The sequence below is a fragment of the Tupaia chinensis genome, unplaced genomic scaffold (assembly GCF_000334495.1).
Source record: "Tupaia chinensis unplaced genomic scaffold, TupChi_1.0 Scaffold000563_1, whole genome shotgun sequence".
Classification (NCBI taxonomy): Eukaryota; Metazoa; Chordata; class Mammalia; order Scandentia; family Tupaiidae; genus Tupaia; species Tupaia belangeri.
The window spans coordinates 2,780,661-2,806,491 of NW_006160076.1; the positions used below are offsets into that span (position 1 = coordinate 2,780,661).

At 51.4% G+C, this 25,831-nt stretch overlaps 1 protein-coding gene across 2 annotated transcripts in view; it reads left to right on the plus strand.

The window, feature by feature from the left end:
* Positions 1-25,831, plus strand: part of ROS1 (ROS proto-oncogene 1, receptor tyrosine kinase) — a 157,712-nt gene that overhangs the window by 104,546 nt on the left and 27,335 nt on the right. For both annotated transcript variants that reach the window (XM_006157868.1, XM_006157869.1), the window contains exons 37-39: positions 636-798; positions 3,225-3,289; positions 4,196-4,325. In XM_006157868.1, coding sequence (XP_006157930.1) covers positions 636-798; positions 3,225-3,289; positions 4,196-4,325 — 358 coding nt within the window. The remainder of the gene's footprint in view (positions 1-635; positions 799-3,224; positions 3,290-4,195; positions 4,326-25,831) is intronic.

Below are 25,831 nucleotides of genomic sequence, written 5' to 3' on the forward strand. Positions count from 1 at the left end.
CTGTCTCTCTCTGTCTTTCTGGCAAACACAACCTCTTCAAAAAAAAAAAAAAACTGGTTGGATGCAGGGATGGGGAGAAGAAGGCAGCAAAAACTTGGTCTAGAGTATTTCTCTCCTTTTCCCTCTCTAATGAAGGAAATAAATACATAAACTTAAATAAATTTGGGCCACCAGGTGGCATAGTGGTTAAGGCACTGGACTCCCACATGGCTGACTGTGGTTTGAGTCCCAGGTGCGTATGCGTGTGTGTCCAAACTCCCAGGAGAAGATTGGAGGAGGAGAGCCTGCAGCATGGCCATCCCTCCTAGGCAGTGATTTTTCACTTTCTCTCTCTCCATCTCTGTCTGAAAAGTGGACATGCCCTGTGGCAAAAACGTGAAAAATGAAAAACAAAAGCAATAAAGATGCTTGGAAGGAAACCAAATGACATGGTCTGGTTCTGTCTGGGTAAAAGGTAATGAATAGGAAAGTGTAATAGGAACACACATTCTATATTACTGTGTCACATAGAATGCATAATGCTGCAAAGCTGTGAGATTCACTTTCTCTTTCTCTCTCAAACAGCAGCACCAGTACCAACACCAATGTTTAAACCCGATGCACTTTGGGAGAACAAAAATATTGTTATTTTTCAGTACTCTTCCAACCCAAGAGGAGATTGAAAATCTTCCTGCCTTCCCTCGGGAAAAACTGACTCTGCGTCTCTTGTTGGGAAGTGGAGCCTTTGGGGAAGTGTATGAAGGGACAGCAGTAGACATCTTAGGAGCTGGAAGTGGAGAAATTAAAGTAGCAGTGAAGGTAATGTGGATCTCTGACCTCCTTGACATGTTATGCCACCGTATTTACGTAAATTTGCATGAATATGATAGTAAAACCTGAGTGTTCTTAGTTGAAGAAAGAAATGGCAGACTATAGGAGGCCATCCATAAGTACAGAAATCATATCCCTCTTCCCTCCGTTTCCAACACAGGTTCTACAATCAACAGAAATTCTCCAGAGTTTATCCTTCCTCGGAGACTACTAGTCAGCTAAGCTCTGGCAAATAGTTACTTTCCTTCAAACATATTCTAAGAGAGTGGGAGTTGTAAAAATACTCTCATGGTACTAGACTAGGAGTTGAGCAGATGTTTTCCTAAATGGGCAGATATCAAATATTTGAGGCTTGGTGGTTATGCGGTCTCTGCCACAACCTGCAAGCAGTCAGACTCAATATGCAAATGCATAAGCATGGATGCATTAACTTTATTTATGAACACTGAAACTTAAATTTTATATAATTTTTATGTGTCATGGAATAGTATTCATCTTTTGATGTTTTCCAACCATTTAAAAATGCAAATTCTATTTTCAAATTGCAGGCTGTACAAAAATAACTGACAGGCTGGATTTGGTCCACAGGCTATAATTTGCCGACCTCTATACAACATAATTCTCTTTAAAGAATTATTTTATTTAACTTTATTTATTATTATTATTTTCCAGTTTGATCAGACAGACAGACAGAGAGAGAGACAGAGAGAGAGAGAGAGAGAGAGAGAGAGAGAGAGAGAGAGAGAGAGAGAGAGAGAGAGAGAGAGAGAGAGAGAGAGAGAGAGAGAGAGAGAGAGAAAGTGAGAAAACAAGCCCCCAGGTCCAGGACTTGAACTGTGGTCAGCCATGTGGGAGTCCAGTGTCTTTAACCACCATTCCAACTACCAGCCCGTTTTTTTTTTTTTTTTAATATTTTTTTTTGTCATTGTTTTTAAAGTGTTTGCCATAGGGTGTATGCCCTTATTTTTTTTTTTGTCATTGTTTTTAAAGTGTTTGCCATAGGGTATATGCCCTTATCAGAGAGAGACATTGAGAGGGAAAGTGAGAAATCATCCCCCAGGGTGGTGGCCACTCCACAATTTCTTCTCCTTTTGGGATTTGGGGCAGGCACATACAAGTGTCCAGTGCTATTTTCAAGCCTTCGCATCAGGGACTTGAACTAAAGGTTGGCCATGTCATTGTTTTTAAAGTGTTTGCCATAGGGTATATGCCCTTATCAGAGAGAGACATTGAGAGGGAAAGTGAGAAATCATCCCCCAGGGTGGTGGCCACTCCACAATTTCTTCTCCTTTTGGGATTTGGGGCAGGCACATACAAGTGTCCAGTGCTATTTTCAAGCCTTCGCATCAGGGACTTGAACTAAAGGTTGGCCATGTGGAAGTCCAATGACTTAACCACTATGCTCCTGCGGGCCCTACCACATGATTTTTTAATCATGATATATTTAATGTATGTTTACAGAAACACAATATACTCTCATATTTTTGTTAAACTTTCTTTTGGTAGTGGGATGGTGAATGTTTTATGTAATTAGGCTATATTCTAATCACTGCTTGTTAGAATTAATTGCTTTGAGGGTGGACTATACAACCAGAAAAATAGCCAAAATTCTCTCCACTTCTTAATACTATCATTTAAAAGTCCCTTAACTTCAGCCTCAACTGGTTTAAGCAAGCGTTTATTTTTCTCACATACAAGATAACTGCAGTCTTTGTGGAGAAGGGTGTTAGGTCAGAGCCAGTGTCTCTGAAAAAGCATGATTTTTATACATGTTTATTGCTTTATGGTCTCAATATAGTTGCCAGATAGTCAAACATCACATCTTCATTTAGGCCAGGGAGAAGGGGAAGAATGGTAATAGGTGTATATGTTGGGGAAAACAAAGGGTGTTTCTACAAACCTCTGCCCTCTTGGCAGCTTTTCTCTTACATACCATTGACCAGAACTAAGTCATTTGGTCACCCCTATTTGCAAGGGAGGCTGGAGAATTTCAGAACATGATGTTCATGATTAGTTTAAACCAATTACGTGGGAGTGGGCACCTTGCCTCCCAGAAATAAATTAGGTTATTATTAGCAAGAAATGAGTTAAATAGTGAGTAGACCCTTTTGAAAAGTAAGAAATTGGTCTGTTTACTGCCAGACTAGGTCTCTTTCTCAGTCTCGACATTTTGGTGGGAATTGGGGTAATACTGCTACCTCTTTCTCTAGCAGATGTCTTTACTTAAACACTAGCAATAACAGGAGCTAATGTTTGAATAGGTTTACCGAGGATGTGTGCATGCCTTATCTATGATCTATCTCTCAGTTTCAGAATAGATTTTACAAAACAAGACAAAGATCATCTTTAGTAACTCACTGAGCTCACGGGAATGTCTGCTCTACTGACTTCTGACTTGTTTTTATGTTGCACAGACTTTAAAAAAGGGCTCCACAGACCAGGAGAAGATTGAATTCCTGAAGGAGGCACATCTGATGAGGTATCAGGATATCTCTGAAATAATTTTCTCTCTTCGAGGTGTAGGAAGCTTTTACATCTACTTGTTGAATTTTTAACATCCAAATGACCTGACATAATGGGTAATGCCCCAGAAAAGCATGACTGAAACGTTTAAAGGGAAATACTTCTCTAGTAACAAGTATTTTAAGGAAGCCCTCTAAGCTGGTGCGCAGGCAGCTTTCAAGTGAAAGGTGCTCTTTCCTTTTATTTTCAGTGAGGAATATGTTTTACAAGTGAATTCTGAAGCTTTTCAGCTCTCAGCATGTTTGTGTCCTGAATATGTGATAACAGATCAAGTAGACTCATCAGGGGAGTTTCTTAAGGACTCTGCTATCAGAGAAAACGTCTCTTGCCTTAGTAAATCCGTCTGCAAGGTTTCACCAATTTTTTGGTCATGAAAACTGCTTTAGGGCATCTTAGAGAGAAGTCCTGGGTGTGAGATCCTGAGCTGTGAGTTCTAATCATTATGTTGAGGCTACTTGCTTTTACATCTTGAGAAACTGATGTAGCCAAACTTGCGTGCTGTGAGCTGTTTCTTTAAAAGGGAAAGAACATATTTTATGCTTGAGATGACCAAAGCCATGTTTTCAAGTGTCTTTGGAAGAAAGCCACTAATCAAAATTACTTTCTTTCCAAAACACAAAATACTTAATATAAATGTTATTTCTTCTACAATTGCCCTGTTATATCACATTGGCCACTAGGGGTTGCCATATTATTTCCTTAAGGCAAGCATGTGGGCTTGTACTTTGAAAAGGATGTTTTCACTTATTAGACAACATAAATTAGGGACTTGAAGGACTATGGATAAAGAACTCCGTAAAGACATTCAGTCAGGGCTACTGCCACTGTCATGTCACTCAACCTGTGTCTTTTTACCTTTCAGCAAGTTTAATCACCCGAACATTCTGAAACAGCTTGGTGTTTGTCTGCTAAATGAACCCCAGTACATTATCCTAGAACTGATGGAAGGAGGAGATCTTCTTACCTATTTGCGTAAAGCCCGCATGACAACGGTAGGAAGTGTGGTCCACAGTATTGGCTTCCTAATGTAAATGTCTTAGGATTCCCCATTAGTTTTCTTTAAATTCAATAGACTACAGTTTTGGCTGGTGGTTGAACCTTATGAGACTTCTGTGGAGAGAATTCTCATATTTCCTTTATGTTGGAGTAGGGAAATTAGAACCTTGGGCTATTTATTTGTGTCATTTTCTGGCCTTTTGAGCCTACTTTTGGTAGTTAGTGCAAAATAGGTTCCCCATTGCTTTGTTTTACCTGGCGCGTAAGGGGTCATGGGAGTTGGAACATTCAGTTCTACTTTATATGCTATCTGTCCCAAATTATGTTTCTAGTTCTCATGTCTTTATTAAGCACTAGAGTCATTCCTACTTAGTTGACATATTTGCTTGGCTCTTTCTCTATTCAGATAGAGTGCATACATGTGTATGAAAGAGAGAGCAAGAGAAGCACCCCCATAAGGTCTGGTCACACATGATCTCTTACCTCCAGTCCTCCGCCCTGTTAGATCTCGGGCACTTGCCTATGTGACTGTCGTGGTTCAGGCTGACTGGGATGGAAACTCAAACTATAGTTACCACATGAGATCCTGCTTCCCTTGGGAAATGTGTTACTGCTGCACCACAGAGCCAGACCTCTGATTTGAATATATTGGGCATCTAGAACTTAGTAGTCTGTCCAGAACAGAACTCTTCATTTCAAACATTCTGTCCTACTCCACTTATCCAATGCCTTGCTTTCTCTTTCCCCACATGCATGTCACAAGTCCTGTCGGCTCCATAGCTCCACCTATGAAATGTGGCCCCACTCCATCTTCCTTGTATTCCCTATGCCTAGACCAGAGCCTGCCACAGTGTGGACCCTGGAAATATGGTGGCCTCGTGGATAGGGTTAAGAGTGACCACCTGCAGGAACTTGCTGTATTTCTCTGAAGAGGAACATGTGAGCCAAGTCACTAACAATTAAATCTGTAGAGTTAACACAATTTTAAAAATAAAAATAAATATTACATGACTGAAAACCTAAAATAAATGATGACAAGGCCCATAGGAAATGAGCTCTGTCTATATATAAAATATTTTAAAAATTACCTAGAACTCTATATATTTTCTGGTATTAACCTTTGTGTTTCCAAATACTCCACTAATACTGATTTTTTTTTAAAATGTTTACTTTTGGGAGCAATCTATTTACTGCCTACTAAGGAAGATGAGGATTTAACTCAGACTTCTTCATATACCTGCCCAACTCCACCAGGATAGCACACGGAACATTTTTGCTTTCCCCAACCTCCAACAGTTATTACAATTTTCAGATAAGTCAGTATTTTGGGTTTGCATTATTATAGCTATTTGACTATTTTTTTTGTGTGTGTGTGTGTAGCTTAATAACCCAAATACCATACAGACTGTGGGCTCCCCTGCCACACACACCTTGGGCTAGTTTAATAAATGCTTTTTGTCCTTTGTTTCATTTACTTAATTTTCTATATTTCTAAACTCCCTGATAGAATTATAATACTATTCTCAATATGATTAAATATATCAGGTAATGTAGCACTTAATTTTTTTCCTGCACATGTCCTTCCCGGAATCAATGTGTGGGAGATTGTCCTCCAGAATAGTTACACAGCTGCTCTCCTAGAAGTTCCCTTCATCTTTATTTTGGTGTTCTCCTGCAACTTTTGTCTAGTCTGGACACCTTCCTCTTGATCTTACAACTTCTTTTTTCTGTTTTAGAAAAGATAAAACAATGTGAAGCAAAAATCTTTGCTTTTTATTTTCTTTTTCTTTCTTTTTTAATTTACTGGAGGGCACATGCACTTGCCAGATAGAGAGAGAGAGGAAGAGAGAGAGAGAAAGCATCCCTTCAGTGGGGTCTAGCCACACTGCAATCTCCTCTTCTCCATTTCTCCATCCTGTTGAGATTTCTGGACACAAACCACATGCACTTGGTGTGTGTTTCCAGCTGCTTGGGCTGGGTTATGAACTTTAGTTGGCCATGAGGGATCTAGTTCCCTTAACCACTAGGCTATGGGGCTGGCCCTCTTTCTCTTTTTGAGAAAATATCCTTTATTTTTGCCTCACATTTTATTGATAAATTGGCTGGATTCTTCGTTAAAAACCAGTTTTCCTTTTTTTTTAATCTAATTTTTTCCCTAAAATTAAAAAAAAAGGTAATTACATTCATTCACTATATATCGATACAATATACAAAATGAGATTGTCTATCCAGAATACATTGCATATTGACTCAATCAAGGATATTACCACACATATTATCATCAAACAATAATTTTCCATTCCTTGTTCCTTATATATTTTGCTTTTTTCCCCCTCCTTGATTGCTTACTTCTCATCCTCTGCCATATACCCATCTCCTCCCACACTGTCTCTGTTATCTAAAATTGTTTTCCATGTGTTTCCCCCCCTACATTTTATTGATTCACTAAAGATGTTAATTAATTTAAAAGCTTTCAAAAGCAAGCACAGCTGGTATATACATATCTATGAATACATGTCTGACTTCAGGCATAAACCTCAGTGAGTAAAGTGAACATACTATAAAGTAGCACCTAGCTGGGGCTATCTAGCTTCCTGCAGTCATTAAATAAGTATTAATAGTTATTTTTAATGCATTTTTTAATTTCAAGAAATACAGTTTTAGCTTTAATAGATCAAAAATCAAAAATGTTAAGATAAATTGCTTAAAACTTAAAGCCAGGAAAAAGGTTAGGATTCAGTTCAGATAGTAAGTAGATGAACCAATCAACAGTTCAAGAGAAGACAAAAATCCTTAAATCTAGTAAACAAAGCATTTAAGAAAATCAGCAATGTTTTAATCTAAAATTAAAAAATTCTATTTTACTAGTTCAGTCTCATGTAATGAATTTCTCTTCCACTGAATTTGCAGTGTTACTATGGTCTGATCTTTCCATTTAAACTCTGGAAGTTAACATTCAACTTGAAACTTGTCCCTACCATTAGGATGGCCATTTTCTTGGTTGTTTTTGTACTCTTTTGTCTGTGTGTGTGTGTCTGAGAAAGGTAAAGAGAAAGGAAAAGAAAAAAGAGAGAGAGAAGAAGAATCAAGACAAAAACAATAAAAAAAGAAAAAAATTTAAGCAAAAAATGAAAACTGCATGGAATGAGGCCGCTCAGAACTCAGATATAGATGGCTGGTGATTGGTTTGTCATATGGGGGTGTGGGGAAAGGTACAAATTAGTAAGATGAAAGAGTGGCAGAGAAATTAGAAATTTAAAAATTAAAAAAAAAAAATTAAAATAGAGCGAGATGGAGAGAGAAAGAGAGAATAAATAGAGTGCTCTAACCTGGCTCCTGGCTAGGTCTGGTGGGCAGGAGGGTGAAGTCTGAGCAGAAGGTCTTCAGTAATCCTAATCCCTGAATGAGACTGCTCAGAACTCAGATATAGATGGCTGGTGATTGGTTTGTCCTGACTCTTGGCTAGATCTGGGGGACATGAGGGTGAAGTCTGGGCAGTGAAAGCCAGTTTTCTTATAAATAAGGCCACTGGGACCAGTGGCTGGTGTAATGGTTATATCACTGGACTTCCACATAGTAGACCATGGTTTGAGTCCTGGACTTGGCGGCTTAAAACTCACTCTGCACACATGTGCATGTGTGCCCAAAATCCTGAGAGGAGAATGGAGAAAGAATTGTGGCATGGCCATTTCTCTTGTTGGGTGATTCTCACTTTTTGTCTGTCTCTCTTGTGAGCACACACATACTGTAGCAAAAATCTCTCTAAAAAAATAATAATAAGATCACTTTATCTTTGTTCTCTAGCTTCTATAACTGCCATTTAAAAAATCCCATCATTCTGATTTTCAAACTTATTATTGATGGCCTGCTTTTGGCCTTTGTCTTTGGGAAATTTTAAGAAAATTTTATTTGTGGTACTCTACCCATCTGTACTTTCAGTCTGGAGATCCATCCCCTCCAACTCTGAGATTCTTTCCCATATTATTCCTTTGATAATAAATAACACAGTTTGTTCCTCTGTTTTAGAAACTCCATCAGCTGGATGATGGACTGCCTTGTTTCATCCTCTCCCTCTGTTAGCTGTTCTCTCCTGTCTTCTAGCTCTTTGTCTTTTTGTAATTTATTCTGATGGATTTCAACTTTGTCTCCTAATCTTTTCATAGAATTTAAAATTTCTGTTATCATATCATCATTTTACCAGGTTGACTCTTATACTTGGACTTAATTATGAAATAATATTATTTCTTTTTCATCGATGTAAACTGTTTCCTTAAAGATTTTGTTTGGGGAACCAGCAGTTAGCGTAATGGCTATGTCTCTGGACTCCCACGTAGTCGACCGCGGTTCTCATCCCGGACCCGGTGGCTTAAAATTCACGCCGGGCACGTGTGCATGCATGCCCAAGATCCCGAGAGGCGAATGGAGGAGAAGGGATTGCAGCGTGACCGTCCCCCTTGGGGGGTGATTTCTCGCTTTCTGTCTCTATGTCTCTGTCTGTCTGGCGAGCACATGCGCCCTATAGCCAAAACCTCCCCCCCCCAAAAAAAAAAGATTTTGTTTGATGTTAGTTTGCTTTCTGCCTTGTCTTCATTTCCCATTTTCTCTTTATTTTGGGATTGCTTTTCAACATTAGAAGATATTCTCAAATGTTTAGTGATCCTTGGCTGTTCTTCATATTTAATATTGATGCCTAAGGAGTTGATCAGAACCCATTTCTTTGGGAAAATTTCCTTCTAGTTGTTGAGTAGGACCCTGCTGTTCATTGCTGGGGGCGGGGGAGGGTTCCCCCTAATGTCAGTGTCTAAATCTCTTCCCTGGACTATGTCAGTTTCACCAGAGAGAAATTTGTTGGTCTCACCTGGGCAGTAAATGTCTGATGCCTGTGCTTAGGGAGTTGACAGGGCCTGGAGGTCTCAAGGATCAGTATATAACTGTCATTTGATTCCCTTCCTCATCTCAGCACAGTACATTAGTGTGACCAGTGATCTTTTTGGAGTTGGAGTTGTTCCGATTCCATTTTCTGTTATTGTTTATTGGTTTTCTGTGGTGAAAAGCCTGATACGATGAGGGGTGTAGGACCTAGTGAGCCCTTAAATGACCTACCCATTCCTCTTCAGTCCTATCGTTGCTGCCTTCACAGATACCTATTACCTCCTATTCTGTGGCCTTTATAGGGTACTATAGGGAAAAGCAGCTTGATTCTTGTCTTCTCCTACAGACAGTTGGCTTTAGCACTCTTGGCTCTGCTAAATGATAACTCTTTCAATCTACTTTCCTTGTTTCAAAATGTATCATTTACTATATTTGATCCCCTGATCTATTTGTACCCATTAGAGTTTTTCCTTTTGTATTGTCATTTTAGTCAAATGTGGGCAGAAAGCAGATTTAAAATGCACACATTTTATTAGTTGTTGGGAAAGTCATGACTTATTTTTCTATGCACAAATGTGTCATGATTTTCCTGATGATCCAATATTTAGAGTTTGTTTCTTTCTTCCATAAGCAAAAGAGACAGTGAAAGCGGGAACCAGCAGTTAGTGTAATGGCTATGTCGCTGGACTCCCACGTAGTCAACTGTGGTTCGCGTCCCGGACCTGGTGGCTTAAAACTCGCGCTGGGTGCGTGTGCATGAATGCCCAAGATCCCGAGAGGAGAATGGAGGAGAAGGGATTGCAGCATGACCATCCCCTCTGGGGGGTGATTTCTCGCTTTCTGTTTCTATGTCTCTCTCTGTCTGTCTGGCGAGCGCATGTGCCCTATAGCAAAAAACTTCCCCCCCCCCAAAAAAAAAAGGAAGAAAAAGAGACAGTGAGAGAGAGAAAGATAGATGGATAGAGAGCGCTCTCCTAATAGGACTCCCTCTCAGCCTCAGGTAGCCCCAGATCATGGGTAGGGACAGGCCCAGCATACTCAGGGAGGGCTCTGGATGTGAACCCAGAATTTTCCCACATGGGGCAGCCTGACAGAGCTCTGCATTTTACCACTGTGCCATCATCTGGCCTCCAAACCCCCATTTTTAAGAAGAAAATTTATCTGTGGATTTTGTTTCATTTTAGGGCTGGTGGGGTGGGGAGGGAGGATGAAGATAAACTAAAAAGTATCATGGATCTGTTTTATGAATTATTCCTGTACACCCAGGGTCCTAATAGTTGGAACAATTGGTTCTCCAGTGCACCTCCTGCTTGCTGCCAAGAACAGCGTCCAGGGTTCCATCTCACTAATCCCAGCAACAGAAGTACTGCTAGGTTCTGAGTGCCAGAATAAAGGTCTAAGGTCCATGACATACACTACAGATACTATGTACTCCTCATGCTAACTTCATCCTAGTCCAGCTGTGCCTCTACAGGGAATGCCTTTCCAGAAGAGTCGACATAGCATCATTCTCCCTAGCCTTGATTCTAGCTTGATTTGGACACACAAAGATGGACTGTGCCCAGGTCCAGAAGCCTTACTCTAGTTCTTCACTTTTAGGAGCTCAGCTTCTTCAGACATAAAATGAAATATGGAATCAATTTCTTGCTAAGACTCCTTTTGGCTTCAATATTCTAATCCTAGGATTGTATTGAGATAGAAAAATGTTTCTAGAAAAACTATCAAAACAATGCAAATATATAATAGAAAACATGCTGCCTTCCAGGTAGAATTGAATTCATTTTTGTTGGGTATCTATTATATAGACAGTGAAGAATGTGGCTCTTACTCCCAATGAACTTGCCATATGGTAGGGATGTAAGGCACAGGTAAATAATCCATTTAAGGTAGTATGTGGGAAGACCCATTACCACTGAAGCACTGAGAAGAGCTGGGAAGGCTTTGTGGAAGGGTCTTCCATTTGGCACACAATCAAGGCAGCATATAGAACAGTAGCTGAGCTATTTCTTTCCACTAAGCCATTACAGGCTTTGACCACCACTCCTGGATCAATGTTTAATATATCCAGAGATGGGAGTGGAGGTGGGAATTGGGGAGGGTGGTGGCACAGTGGTTAGATGTGACCTTGTGAAGCTGACTCATGTGGGAATATTCTGGACTTGCATGCACAGAACTCCTTGGGTTTGCCAGGTGCTCCTGTGCTCACGATCCCAGGCTGACTGAAGCTGAAGTTGGAAGGGGCATCAAGACCATTCTGAGAATGAAGTAGAGCTTAAGAAAGGAGCTCACCATAACCACAAGATGTATAAGATACCTAGAGATAAACTTAACTAAGAAAGTCAAAGACCTTTGTAAAGAAAACTATGAAAATCTTAAAAAAGATATTGAAAGTGACATAAAAAAGTGGAAGGACATCCCATGCTCCTAGATTGGAAGAATTAATATAATCAAAATGGTTATTCTACCCAAATTAATCTACATGTTTAATGCAATTCCAATCAAAATACCAGAAATATTCTTCACTGATCTAGAAAAGACAATCATAGAATTTGTCTGGAAATCCCCACCATCCTTCCTCCTTGGACTCCAGGTTGGTTGCCTGGGACTTTAAGGCGAACCCACACCCCTCCCCACCCGAAACCCGGATCGAGCCGGCCAGCAGTTCCGGACCCCAGGCGGACTGAGGCTGCAGGCCCGACCCTACCGCAACTCCACGTATCCCCACCATCCTTCCTCCTTGGACTCCAGGTTGGTTGCCTGGGACTTTAAGGCGAACCCACACCCCTCCCCACCCGAAACCCGGATCGAGCCGGCCAGCAGTTCCGGACCCCAGGCGGACTGAGGCTGCAGGCCCGACCCTACCGCAACTCCACGTATCCCCACCATCCTTCCTCCTTGGACTCCAGGTTGGTTGCCTGGGACTTTAAGGCGAACCCACACCCCTCCCCACCCGAAACCCGGATCGAGCCGGCCAGCAGTTCCGGACCCCAGGCGGACTGAGGCTGCAGGCCCGACCCTACCGCAACTCCACGTATCCCCACCATCCTTCCTCCTTGGACTCCAGGTTGGTTGCCTGGGACTTTAAGGCGAACCCACACCCCTCCCCACCCGAAACCCGGATCGAGCCGGCCAGCAGTTCCGGACCCCAGGCGGACTGAGGCTGCAGGCCCGACCCTACCGCAACTCCACGTATCCCCACCATCCTTCCTCCTTGGACTCCAGGTTGGTTGCCTGGGACTTTAAGGCGAACCCACACCCCTCCCCACCCGAAACCCGGATCGAGCCGGCCAGCAGTTCCGGACCCCAGGCGGACTGAGGCTGCAGGCCCGACCCTACCGCAACTCCACGTATCCCCACCATCCTTCCTCCTTGGACTCCAGGTTGGTTGCCTGGGACTTTAAGGCGAACCCACACCCCTCCCCACCCGAAACCCGGATCGAGCCGGCCAGCAGTTCCGGACCCCAGGCGGACTGAGGCTGCAGGCCCGACCCTACCGCAACTCCACGTATCCCCACCATCCTTCCTCCTTGGACTCCAGGTTGGTTGCCTGGGACTTTAAGGCGAACCCACACCCCTCCCCACCCGAAACCCGGATCGAGCCGGCCAGCAGTTCCGGACCCCAGGCGGACTGAGGCTGCAGGCCCGACCCTACCGCAACTCCACGTATCCCCACCATCCTTCCTCCTTGGACTCCAGGTTGGTTGCCTGGGACTTTAAGGCGAACCCACACCCCTCCCCACCCGAAACCCGGATCGAGCCGGCCAGCAGTTCCGGACCCCAGGCGGACTGAGGCTGCAGGCCCGACCCTACCGCAACTCCACGTATCCCCACCATCCTTCCTCCTTGGACTCCAGGTTGGTTGCCTGGGACTTTAAGGCGAACCCACACCCCTCCCCACCCGAAACCCGGATCGAGCCGGCCAGCAGTTCCGGACCCCAGGCGGACTGAGGCTGCAGGCCCGACCCTACCGCAACTCCACGTATCCCCACCATCCTTCCTCCTTGGACTCCAGGTTGGTTGCCTGGGACTTTAAGGCGAACCCACACCCCTCCCCACCCGAAACCCGGATCGAGCCGGCCAGCAGTTCCGGACCCCAGGCGGACTGAGGCTGCAGGCCCGACCCTACCGCAACTCCACGTATCCCCACCATCCTTCCTCCTTGGACTCCAGGTTGGTTGCCTGGGACTTTAAGGCGAACCCACACCCCTCCCCACCCGAAACCCGGATCGAGCCGGCCAGCAGTTCCGGACCCCAGGCGGACTGAGGCTGCAGGCCCGACCCTACCGCAACTCCACGTATCCCCACCATCCTTCCTCCTTGGACTCCAGGTTGGTTGCCTGGGACTTTAAGGCGAACCCACACCCCTCCCCACCCGAAACCCGGATCGAGCCGGCCAGCAGTTCCGGACCCCAGGCGGACTGAGGCTGCAGGCCCGACCCTACCGCAACTCCACGTATCCCCACCATCCTTCCTCCTTGGACTCCAGGTTGGTTGCCTGGGACTTTAAGGCGAACCCACACCCCTCCCCACCCGAAACCCGGATCGAGCCGGCCAGCAGTTCCGGACCCCAGGCGGACTGAGGCTGCAGGCCCGACCCTACCGCAACTCCACGTATCCCCACCATCCTTCCTCCTTGGACTCCAGGTTGGTTGCCTGGGACTTTAAGGCGAACCCACACCCCTCCCCACCCGAAACCCGGATCGAGCCGGCCAGCAGTTCCGGACCCCAGGCGGACTGAGGCTGCAGGCCCGACCCTACCGCAACTCCACGTATCCCCACCATCCTTCCTCCTTGGACTCCAGGTTGGTTGCCTGGGACTTTAAGGCGAACCCACACCCCTCCCCACCCGAAACCCGGATCGAGCCGGCCAGCAGTTCCGGACCCCAGGCGGACTGAGGCTGCAGGCCCGACCCTACCGCAACTCCACGTATCCCCACCATCCTTCCTCCTTGGACTCCAGGTTGGTTGCCTGGGACTTTAAGGCGAACCCACACCCCTCCCCACCCGAAACCCGGATCGAGCCGGCCAGCAGTTCCGGACCCCAGGCGGACTGAGGCTGCAGGCCCGACCCTACCGCAACTCCACGTATCCCCACCATCCTTCCTCCTTGGACTCCAGGTTGGTTGCCTGGGACTTTAAGGCGAACCCACACCCCTCCCCACCCGAAACCCGGATCGAGCCGGCCAGCAGTTCCGGACCCCAGGCGGACTGAGGCTGCAGGCCCGACCCTACCGCAACTCCACGTATCCCCACCATCCTTCCTCCTTGGACTCCAGGTTGGTTGCCTGGGACTTTAAGGCGAACCCACACCCCTCCCCACCCGAAACCCGGATCGAGCCGGCCAGCAGTTCCGGACCCCAGGCGGACTGAGGCTGCAGGCCCGACCCTACCGCAACTCCACGTATCCCCACCATCCTTCCTCCTTGGACTCCAGGTTGGTTGCCTGGGACTTTAAGGCGAACCCACACCCCTCCCCACCCGAAACCCGGATCGAGCCGGCCAGCAGTTCCGGACCCCAGGCGGACTGAGGCTGCAGGCCCGACCCTACCGCAACTCCACGTATCCCCACCATCCTTCCTCCTTGGACTCCAGGTTGGTTGCCTGGGACTTTAAGGCGAACCCACACCCCTCCCCACCCGAAACCCGGATCGAGCCGGCCAGCAGTTCCGGACCCCAGGCGGACTGAGGCTGCAGGCCCGACCCTACCGCAACTCCACGTATCCCCACCATCCTTCCTCCTTGGACTCCAGGTTGGTTGCCTGGGACTTTAAGGCGAACCCACACCCCTCCCCACCCGAAACCCGGATCGAGCCGGCCAGCAGTTCCGGACCCCAGGCGGACTGAGGCTGCAGGCCCGACCCTACCGCAACTCCACGTATCCCCACCATCCTTCCTCCTTGGACTCCAGGTTGGTTGCCTGGGACTTTAAGGCGAACCCACACCCCTCCCCACCCGAAACCCGGATCGAGCCGGCCAGCAGTTCCGGACCCCAGGCGGACTGAGGCTGCAGGCCCGACCCTACCGCAACTCCACGTATCCCCACCATCCTTCCTCCTTGGACTCCAGGTTGGTTGCCTGGGACTTTAAGGCGAACCCACACCCCTCCCCACCCGAAACCCGGATCGAGCCGGCCAGCAGTTCCGGACCCCAGGCGGACTGAGGCTGCAGGCCCGACCCTACCGCAACTCCACGTATCCCCACCATCCTTCCTCCTTGGACTCCAGGTTGGTTGCCTGGGACTTTAAGGCGAACCCACACCCCTCCCCACCCGAAACCCGGATCGAGCCGGCCAGCAGTTCCGGACCCCAGGCGGACTGAGGCTGCAGGCCCGACCCTACCGCAACTCCACGTATCCCCACCATCCTTCCTCCTTGGACTCCAGGTTGGTTGCCTGGGACTTTAAGGCGAACCCACACCCCTCCCCACCCGAAACCCGGATCGAGCCGGCCAGCAGTTCCGGACCCCAGGCGGACTGAGGCTGCAGGCCCGACCCTACCGCAACTCCACGTATCCCCACCATCCTTCCTCCTTGGACTCCAGGTTGGTTGCCTGGGACTTTAAGGCGAACCCACACCCCTCCCCACCCGAAACCCGGATCGAGCCGGCCAGCAGTTCCGGACCCCAGGCGGACTGAGGCTGCAGGCCCGACCCTACCGCAACTCCACGTATCCCCACCATCCTTCCTCCTTGGACTCCAGGTTGGTTGCCTGGGACTTTAAGGCGAACCCACACCCCTCCCCACCCGAAACCCGGATCGAGCCGGCCAGCAGTTCCGGACCCCAGGCGGACTGAGGCTGCAGGCCCGACCCTACCGCAACTCCACGTATCCCCACCATCCTTCCTCCTTGGACTCCAGGTTGGTTGCCTGGGACTTTAAGGCGAACCCACACCCCTCCCCACCCGAAACCCGGATCGAGCCGGCCAGCAGTTCCGGACCCCAGGCGGACTGAGGCTGCAGGCCCGACCCTACCGCAACTCCACGTATCCCCACCATCCTTCCTCCTTGGACTCCAGGTTGGTTGCCTGGGACTTTAAGGCGAACCCACACCCCTCCCCACCCGAAACCCGGATCGAGCCGGCCAGCAGTTCCGGACCCCAGGCGGACTGAGGCTGCAGGCCCGACCCTACCGCAACTCCACGTATCCCCACCATCCTTCCTCCTTGGACTCCAGGTTGGTTGCCTGGGACTTTAAGGCGAACCCACACCCCTCCCCACCCGAAACCCGGATCGAGCCGGCCAGCAGTTCCGGACCCCAGGCGGACTGAGGCTGCAGGCCCGACCCTACCGCAACTCCACGTATCCCCACCATCCTTCCTCCTTGGACTCCAGGTTGGTTGCCTGGGACTTTAAGGCGAACCCACACCCCTCCCCACCCGAAACCCGGATCGAGCCGGCCAGCAGTTCCGGACCCCAGGCGGACTGAGGCTGCAGGCCCGACCCTACCGCAACTCCACGTATCCCCACCATCCTTCCTCCTTGGACTCCAGGTTGGTTGCCTGGGACTTTAAGGCGAACCCACACCCCTCCCCACCCGAAACCCGGATCGAGCCGGCCAGCAGTTCCGGACCCCAGGCGGACTGAGGCTGCAGGCCCGACCCTACCGCAACTCCACGTATCCCCACCATCCTTCCTCCTTGGACTCCAGGTTGGTTGCCTGGGACTTTAAGGCGAACCCACACCCCTCCCCACCCGAAACCCGGATCGAGCCGGCCAGCAGTTCCGGACCCCAGGCGGACTGAGGCTGCAGGCCCGACCCTACCGCAACTCCACGTATCCCCACCATCCTTCCTCCTTGGACTCCAGGTTGGTTGCCTGGGACTTTAAGGCGAACCCACACCCCTCCCCACCCGAAACCCGGATCGAGCCGGCCAGCAGTTCCGGACCCCAGGCGGACTGAGGCTGCAGGCCCGACCCTACCGCAACTCCACGTATCCCCACCATCCTTCCTCCTTGGACTCCAGGTTGGTTGCCTGGGACTTTAAGGCGAACCCACACCCCTCCCCACCCGAAACCCGGATCGAGCCGGCCAGCAGTTCCGGACCCCAGGCGGACTGAGGCTGCAGGCCCGACCCTACCGCAACTCCACGTATCCCCACCATCCTTCCTCCTTGGACTCCAGGTTGGTTGCCTGGGACTTTAAGGCGAACCCACACCCCTCCCCACCCGAAACCCGGATCGAGCCGGCCAGCAGTTCCGGACCCCAGGCGGACTGAGGCTGCAGGCCCGACCCTACCGCAACTCCACGTATCCCCACCATCCTTCCTCCTTGGACTCCAGGTTGGTTGCCTGGGACTTTAAGGCGAACCCACACCCCTCCCCACCCGAAACCCGGATCGAGCCGGCCAGCAGTTCCGGACCCCAGGCGGACTGAGGCTGCAGGCCCGACCCTACCGCAACTCCACGTATCCCCACCATCCTTCCTCCTTGGACTCCAGGTTGGTTGCCTGGGACTTTAAGGCGAACCCACACCCCTCCCCACCCGAAACCCGGATCGAGCCGGCCAGCAGTTCCGGACCCCAGGCGGACTGAGGCTGCAGGCCCGACCCTACCGCAACTCCACGTATCCCCACCATCCTTCCTCCTTGGACTCCAGGTTGGTTGCCTGGGACTTTAAGGCGAACCCACACCCCTCCCCACCCGAAACCCGGATCGAGCCGGCCAGCAGTTCCGGACCCCAGGCGGACTGAGGCTGCAGGCCCGACCCTACCGCAACTCCACGTATCCCCACCATCCTTCCTCCTTGGACTCCAGGTTGGTTGCCTGGGACTTTAAGGCGAACCCACACCCCTCCCCACCCGAAACCCGGATCGAGCCGGCCAGCAGTTCCGGACCCCAGGCGGACTGAGGCTGCAGGCCCGACCCTACCGCAACTCCACGTATCCCCACCATCCTTCCTCCTTGGACTCCAGGTTGGTTGCCTGGGACTTTAAGGCGAACCCACACCCCTCCCCACCCGAAACCCGGATCGAGCCGGCCAGCAGTTCCGGACCCCAGGCGGACTGAGGCTGCAGGCCCGACCCTACCGCAACTCCACGTATCCCCACCATCCTTCCTCCTTGGACTCCAGGTTGGTTGCCTGGGACTTTAAGGCGAACCCACACCCCTCCCCACCCGAAACCCGGATCGAGCCGGCCAGCAGTTCCGGACCCCAGGCGGACTGAGGCTGCAGGCCCGACCCTACCGCAACTCCACGTATCCCCACCATCCTTCCTCCTTGGACTCCAGGTTGGTTGCCTGGGACTTTAAGGCGAACCCACACCCCTCCCCACCCGAAACCCGGATCGAGCCGGCCAGCAGTTCCGGACCCCAGGCGGACTGAGGCTGCAGGCCCGACCCTACCGCAACTCCACGTATCCCCACCATCCTTCCTCCTTGGACTCCAGGTTGGTTGCCTGGGACTTTAAGGCGAACCCACACCCCTCCCCACCCGAAACCCGGATCGAGCCGGCCAGCAGTTCCGGACCCCAGGCGGACTGAGGCTGCAGGCCCGACCCTACCGCAACTCCACGTATCCCCACCATCCTTCCTCCTTGGACTCCAGGTTGGTTGCCTGGGACTTTAAGGCGAACCCACACCCCTCCCCACCCGAAACCCGGATCGAGCCGGCCAGCAGTTCCGGACCCCAGGCGGACTGAGGCTGCAGGCCCGACCCTACCGCAACTCCACGTATCCCCACCATCCTTCCTCCTTGGACTCCAGGTTGGTTGCCTGGGACTTTAAGGCGAACCCACACCCCTCCCCACCCGAAACCCGGATCGAGCCGGCCAGCAGTTCCGGACCCCAGGCGGACTGAGGCTGCAGGCCCGACCCTACCGCAACTCCACGTATCCCCACCATCCTTCCTCCTTGGACTCCAGGTTGGTTGCCTGGGACTTTAAGGCGAACCCACACCCCTCCCCACCCGAAACCCGGATCGAGCCGGCCAGCAGTTCCGGACCCCAGGCGGACTGAGGCTGCAGGCCCGACCCTACCGCAACTCCACGTATCCCCACCATCCTTCCTCCTTGGACTCCAGGTTGGTTGCCTGGGACTTTAAGGCGAACCCACACCCCTCCCCACCCGAAACCCGGATCGAGCCGGCCAGCAGTTCCGGACCCCAGGCGGACTGAGGCTGCAGGCCCGACCCTACCGCAACTCCACGTATCCCCACCATCCTTCCTCCTTGGACTCCAGGTTGGTTGCCTGGGACTTTAAGGCGAACCCACACCCCTCCCCACCCGAAACCCGGATCGAGCCGGCCAGCAGTTCCGGACCCCAGGCGGACTGAGGCTGCAGGCCCGACCCTACCGCAACTCCACGTATCCCCACCATCCTTCCTCCTTGGACTCCAGGTTGGTTGCCTGGGACTTTAAGGCGAACCCACACCCCTCCCCACCCGAAACCCGGATCGAGCCGGCCAGCAGTTCCGGACCCCAGGCGGACTGAGGCTGCAGGCCCGACCCTACCGCAACTCCACGTATCCCCACCATCCTTCCTCCTTGGACTCCAGGTTGGTTGCCTGGGACTTTAAGGCGAACCCACACCCCTCCCCACCCGAAACCCGGATCGAGCCGGCCAGCAGTTCCGGACCCCAGGCGGACTGAGGCTGCAGGCCCGACCCTACCGCAACTCCACGTATCCCCACCATCCTTCCTCCTTGGACTCCAGGTTGGTTGCCTGGGACTTTAAGGCGAACCCACACCCCTCCCCACCCGAAACCCGGATCGAGCCGGCCAGCAGTTCCGGACCCCAGGCGGACTGAGGCTGCAGGCCCGACCCTACCGCAACTCCACGTATCCCCACCATCCTTCCTCCTTGGACTCCAGGTTGGTTGCCTGGGACTTTAAGGCGAACCCACACCCCTCCCCACCCGAAACCCGGATCGAGCCGGCCAGCAGTTCCGGACCCCAGGCGGACTGAGGCTGCAGGCCCGACCCTACCGCAACTCCACGTATCCCCACCATCCTTCCTCCTTGGACTCCAGGTTGGTTGCCTGGGACTTTAAGGCGAACCCACACCCCTCCCCACCCGAAACCCGGATCGAGCCGGCCAGCAGTTCCGGACCCCAGGCGGACTGAGGCTGCAGGCCCGACCCTACCGCAACTCCACGTATCCCCACCATCCTTCCTCCTTGGACTCCAGGTTGGTTGCCTGGGACTTTAAGGCGAACCCACACCCCTCCCCACCCGAAACCCGGATCGAGCCGGCCAGCAGTTCCGGACCCCAGGCGGACTGAGGCTGCAGGCCCGACCCTACCGCAACTCCACGTATCCCCACCATCCTTCCTCCTTGGACTCCAGGTTGGTTGCCTGGGACTTTAAGGCGAACCCACACCCCTCCCCACCCGAAACCCGGATCGAGCCGGCCAGCAGTTCCGGACCCCAGGCGGACTGAGGCTGCAGGCCCGACCCTACCGCAACTCCACGTATCCCCACCATCCTTCCTCCTTGGACTCCAGGTTGGTTGCCTGGGACTTTAAGGCGAACCCACACCCCTCCCCACCCGAAACCCGGATCGAGCCGGCCAGCAGTTCCGGACCCCAGGCGGACTGAGGCTGCAGGCCCGACCCTACCGCAACTCCACGTATCCCCACCATCCTTCCTCCTTGGACTCCAGGTTGGTTGCCTGGGACTTTAAGGCGAACCCACACCCCTCCCCACCCGAAACCCGGATCGAGCCGGCCAGCAGTTCCGGACCCCAGGCGGACTGAGGCTGCAGGCCCGACCCTACCGCAACTCCACGTATCCCCACCATCCTTCCTCCTTGGACTCCAGGTTGGTTGCCTGGGACTTTAAGGCGAACCCACACCCCTCCCCACCCGAAACCCGGATCGAGCCGGCCAGCAGTTCCGGACCCCAGGCGGACTGAGGCTGCAGGCCCGACCCTACCGCAACTCCACGTATCCCCACCATCCTTCCTCCTTGGACTCCAGGTTGGTTGCCTGGGACTTTAAGGCGAACCCACACCCCTCCCCACCCGAAACCCGGATCGAGCCGGCCAGCAGTTCCGGACCCCAGGCGGACTGAGGCTGCAGGCCCGACCCTACCGCAACTCCACGTATCCCCACCATCCTTCCTCCTTGGACTCCAGGTTGGTTGCCTGGGACTTTAAGGCGAACCCACACCCCTCCCCACCCGAAACCCGGATCGAGCCGGCCAGCAGTTCCGGACCCCAGGCGGACTGAGGCTGCAGGCCCGACCCTACCGCAACTCCACGTATCCCCACCATCCTTCCTCCTTGGACTCCAGGTTGGTTGCCTGGGACTTTAAGGCGAACCCACACCCCTCCCCACCCGAAACCCGGATCGAGCCGGCCAGCAGTTCCGGACCCCAGGCGGACTGAGGCTGCAGGCCCGACCCTACCGCAACTCCACGTATCCCCACCATCCTTCCTCCTTGGACTCCAGGTTGGTTGCCTGGGACTTTAAGGCGAACCCACACCCCTCCCCACCCGAAACCCGGATCGAGCCGGCCAGCAGTTCCGGACCCCAGGCGGACTGAGGCTGCAGGCCCGACCCTACCGCAACTCCACGTATCCCCACCATCCTTCCTCCTTGGACTCCAGGTTGGTTGCCTGGGACTTTAAGGCGAACCCACACCCCTCCCCACCCGAAACCCGGATCGAGCCGGCCAGCAGTTCCGGACCCCAGGCGGACTGAGGCTGCAGGCCCGACCCTACCGCAACTCCACGTATCCCCACCATCCTTCCTCCTTGGACTCCAGGTTGGTTGCCTGGGACTTTAAGGCGAACCCACACCCCTCCCCACCCGAAACCCGGATCGAGCCGGCCAGCAGTTCCGGACCCCAGGCGGACTGAGGCTGCAGGCCCGACCCTACCGCAACTCCACGTATCCCCACCATCCTTCCTCCTTGGACTCCAGGTTGGTTGCCTGGGACTTTAAGGCGAACCCACACCCCTCCCCACCCGAAACCCGGATCGAGCCGGCCAGCAGTTCCGGACCCCAGGCGGACTGAGGCTGCAGGCCCGACCCTACCGCAACTCCACGTATCCCCACCATCCTTCCTCCTTGGACTCCAGGTTGGTTGCCTGGGACTTTAAGGCGAACCCACACCCCTCCCCACCCGAAACCCGGATCGAGCCGGCCAGCAGTTCCGGACCCCAGGCGGACTGAGGCTGCAGGCCCGACCCTACCGCAACTCCACGTATCCCCACCATCCTTCCTCCTTGGACTCCAGGTTGGTTGCCTGGGACTTTAAGGCGAACCCACACCCCTCCCCACCCGAAACCCGGATCGAGCCGGCCAGCAGTTCCGGACCCCAGGCGGACTGAGGCTGCAGGCCCGACCCTACCGCAACTCCACGTATCCCCACCATCCTTCCTCCTTGGACTCCAGGTTGGTTGCCTGGGACTTTAAGGCGAACCCACACCCCTCCCCACCCGAAACCCGGATCGAGCCGGCCAGCAGTTCCGGACCCCAGGCGGACTGAGGCTGCAGGCCCGACCCTACCGCAACTCCACGTATCCCCACCATCCTTCCTCCTTGGACTCCAGGTTGGTTGCCTGGGACTTTAAGGCGAACCCACACCCCTCCCCACCCGAAACCCGGATCGAGCCGGCCAGCAGTTCCGGACCCCAGGCGGACTGAGGCTGCAGGCCCGACCCTACCGCAACTCCACGTATCCCCACCATCCTTCCTCCTTGGACTCCAGGTTGGTTGCCTGGGACTTTAAGGCGAACCCACACCCCTCCCCACCCGAAACCCGGATCGAGCCGGCCAGCAGTTCCGGACCCCAGGCGGACTGAGGCTGCAGGCCCGACCCTACCGCAACTCCACGTATCCCCACCATCCTTCCTCCTTGGACTCCAGGTTGGTTGCCTGGGACTTTAAGGCGAACCCACACCCCTCCCCACCCGAAACCCGGATCGAGCCGGCCAGCAGTTCCGGACCCCAGGCGGACTGAGGCTGCAGGCCCGACCCTACCGCAACTCCACGTATCCCCACCATCCTTCCTCCTTGGACTCCAGGTTGGTTGCCTGGGACTTTAAGGCGAACCCACACCCCTCCCCACCCGAAACCCGGATCGAGCCGGCCAGCAGTTCCGGACCCCAGGCGGACTGAGGCTGCAGGCCCGACCCTACCGCAACTCCACGTATCCCCACCATCCTTCCTCCTTGGACTCCAGGTTGGTTGCCTGGGACTTTAAGGCGAACCCACACCCCTCCCCACCCGAAACCCGGATCGAGCCGGCCAGCAGTTCCGGACCCCAGGCGGACTGAGGCTGCAGGCCCGACCCTACCGCAACTCCACGTATCCCCACCATCCTTCCTCCTTGGACTCCAGGTTGGTTGCCTGGGACTTTAAGGCGAACCCACACCCCTCCCCACCCGAAACCCGGATCGAGCCGGCCAGCAGTTCCGGACCCCAGGCGGACTGAGGCTGCAGGCCCGACCCTACCGCAACTCCACGTATCCCCACCATCCTTCCTCCTTGGACTCCAGGTTGGTTGCCTGGGACTTTAAGGCGAACCCACACCCCTCCCCACCCGAAACCCGGATCGAGCCGGCCAGCAGTTCCGGACACCAGGCGGACTGAGGCTGCAGGCCCGACCAACCTGGTACTGTCATTCATTGTCTGATCCATTTCCACTAGCCTTTGGAGTGTTTGAATTTTGGTGAGTTGAGTAGCGCGCGGTGCGCGATTTTCTTTTTCCATTTTGTTTTTCTTTGCTCTTGGGGTGTTGCTTGTTTGGTCAGTTGAAGGCTCACTACTCCTTAGAAACAGCGAGCACTTTGGGCCTTCCAGGGCTAGTGGCAACAGTTAATGGTAATTGTGAGTAATAGGTAGGCCAACCATAAGAGAAATCATCAATCTTCTAAGCCTGTACAACTTTTATGAATCAGAGATACCTGAAATAAGTTGGCAAGAAACATATAGATTACCTGATGACTAAAAACAATCGCAAAGGCTCAAGAAATATGAGCAACCAACAAAAGGCCTCTCCGTCAAGGGAAATCATCAATCCTACATCACCCACAGTCAATACAATGGACGTCGTGGACATGTCTGATAAGGAATTCAGAATATTTGTAGTGACCAAACTAACTGAGATGGAAGAGAAAAGAGACAAGGAGCTCCAGGAGATGAGGAAGTCCTTTAATGACTTGAAAGAAGAAATGGATACCCTAAACAAGAACCAGATGGAACTTCTAGGTTTGAAGAATGTGATAGAGGAAATCAAAACCTCCCTTGAAAGCATTAAATGTAGGTTAGACCAGGCAGAAGACCGAATCTCTAACGTAGAAGACAAAACATCTGACCTAGATAAAAGTATCAAGAAGATTGAGAAAACAACCATGAAAAATGAGGATAATATACGAGGAATACTGGACACCATCAAGCGCCCCAACATTCGGATAATTGGTATTCCGGAGGAGGAAGAAAATAATAAGGGCCTGGAAAATTTATTCCATGAGATCCTGGAAGAAAACTTTCCAAATCTAGAAAGGCATTCAAATATCCAGACCCAAGAAATACAGAGGACCCCAAGTAGAATCAACCCAAGAAGATCATCTCCAAGGCACATCATAGCCAGACTGGCAAAAACAACAGATAAAGACAAGATACTAAAGTTGGCAAGAGGGAAACGCCAGGTTACTTACAAAGGTCACCCCATCAGGCTAACATCGGATCTCTCAGCAGAAACAATGCAGGAAAGGAAAGAATGGGGAAGCATAGTCAAAGTGTTGAGTGAAAAACAATTTCAACCAAGAATACTATACCCGGCAAAATTATCTTTTATATGGGAAAAAAAGATAAAAACATTCTCAAATAAACAAAATTTGAAGGAATTTACCAACACCAGACCAGCTCTTCAAGAGGTTTTGAAGGGAGTACTATACCAGGAAAACTAAAAAATCAGAGACAGTTATACGAGAACAAAAAACAACTAAGAAAATGGCTCACTTAATGATAGGATCAGGTATGGAAATATCGATAATTACATTGAATGTCAATGGATTAAATTCCCCAGTTAAGAGACATAGACTAGCTGAATGGATAAGAAAACAGAAACCCTCTATCTGTTGCCTACAAGAAACTCACTTTATGGATAAAGATATACATAGACTAAAAGTCAAGGGCTGGAAAAAGATATTCCATGCAAATGGAAATCAGAAAAAGGCTGGAGTAGCGATATTGATCTCAGACAAAATAGATTTTAAAACAAAGACTGTAAGAAGAGACAAAGAAGGGCATTATATAATAGTAGATGGGGTAATCCAGCAAGAAGATATAACCCTTATAAATATCTACGCACCCAACTCAGGTGCGCCTAAATATGTGAAGGAAAGACTGCTGGAGCTAAAAGGAGACATAGGGAAAAATACTATAATTGTTGGAGATCTCAACACCCCGTTATCTCCTATAGACAGATCTTCTAGACAGAAAATAAATAGAGAGATACAGGACTTAAATGATACTATAAATGGAATGGGCTTGACAGATATCTATAGAACTTTCCACCCTACATCCACAACATATACATTTTTCTCACCCCGACATGGAACCTTTTCAAAGATAGATCATATATTAGGACACAAATCAAGCCTTTACAGATTCAAAGGCATAGAAACTGTACCCAGCATCTTCTCTGACCATGATGGAATTAAACTCAAGATTAATTTCAAGAA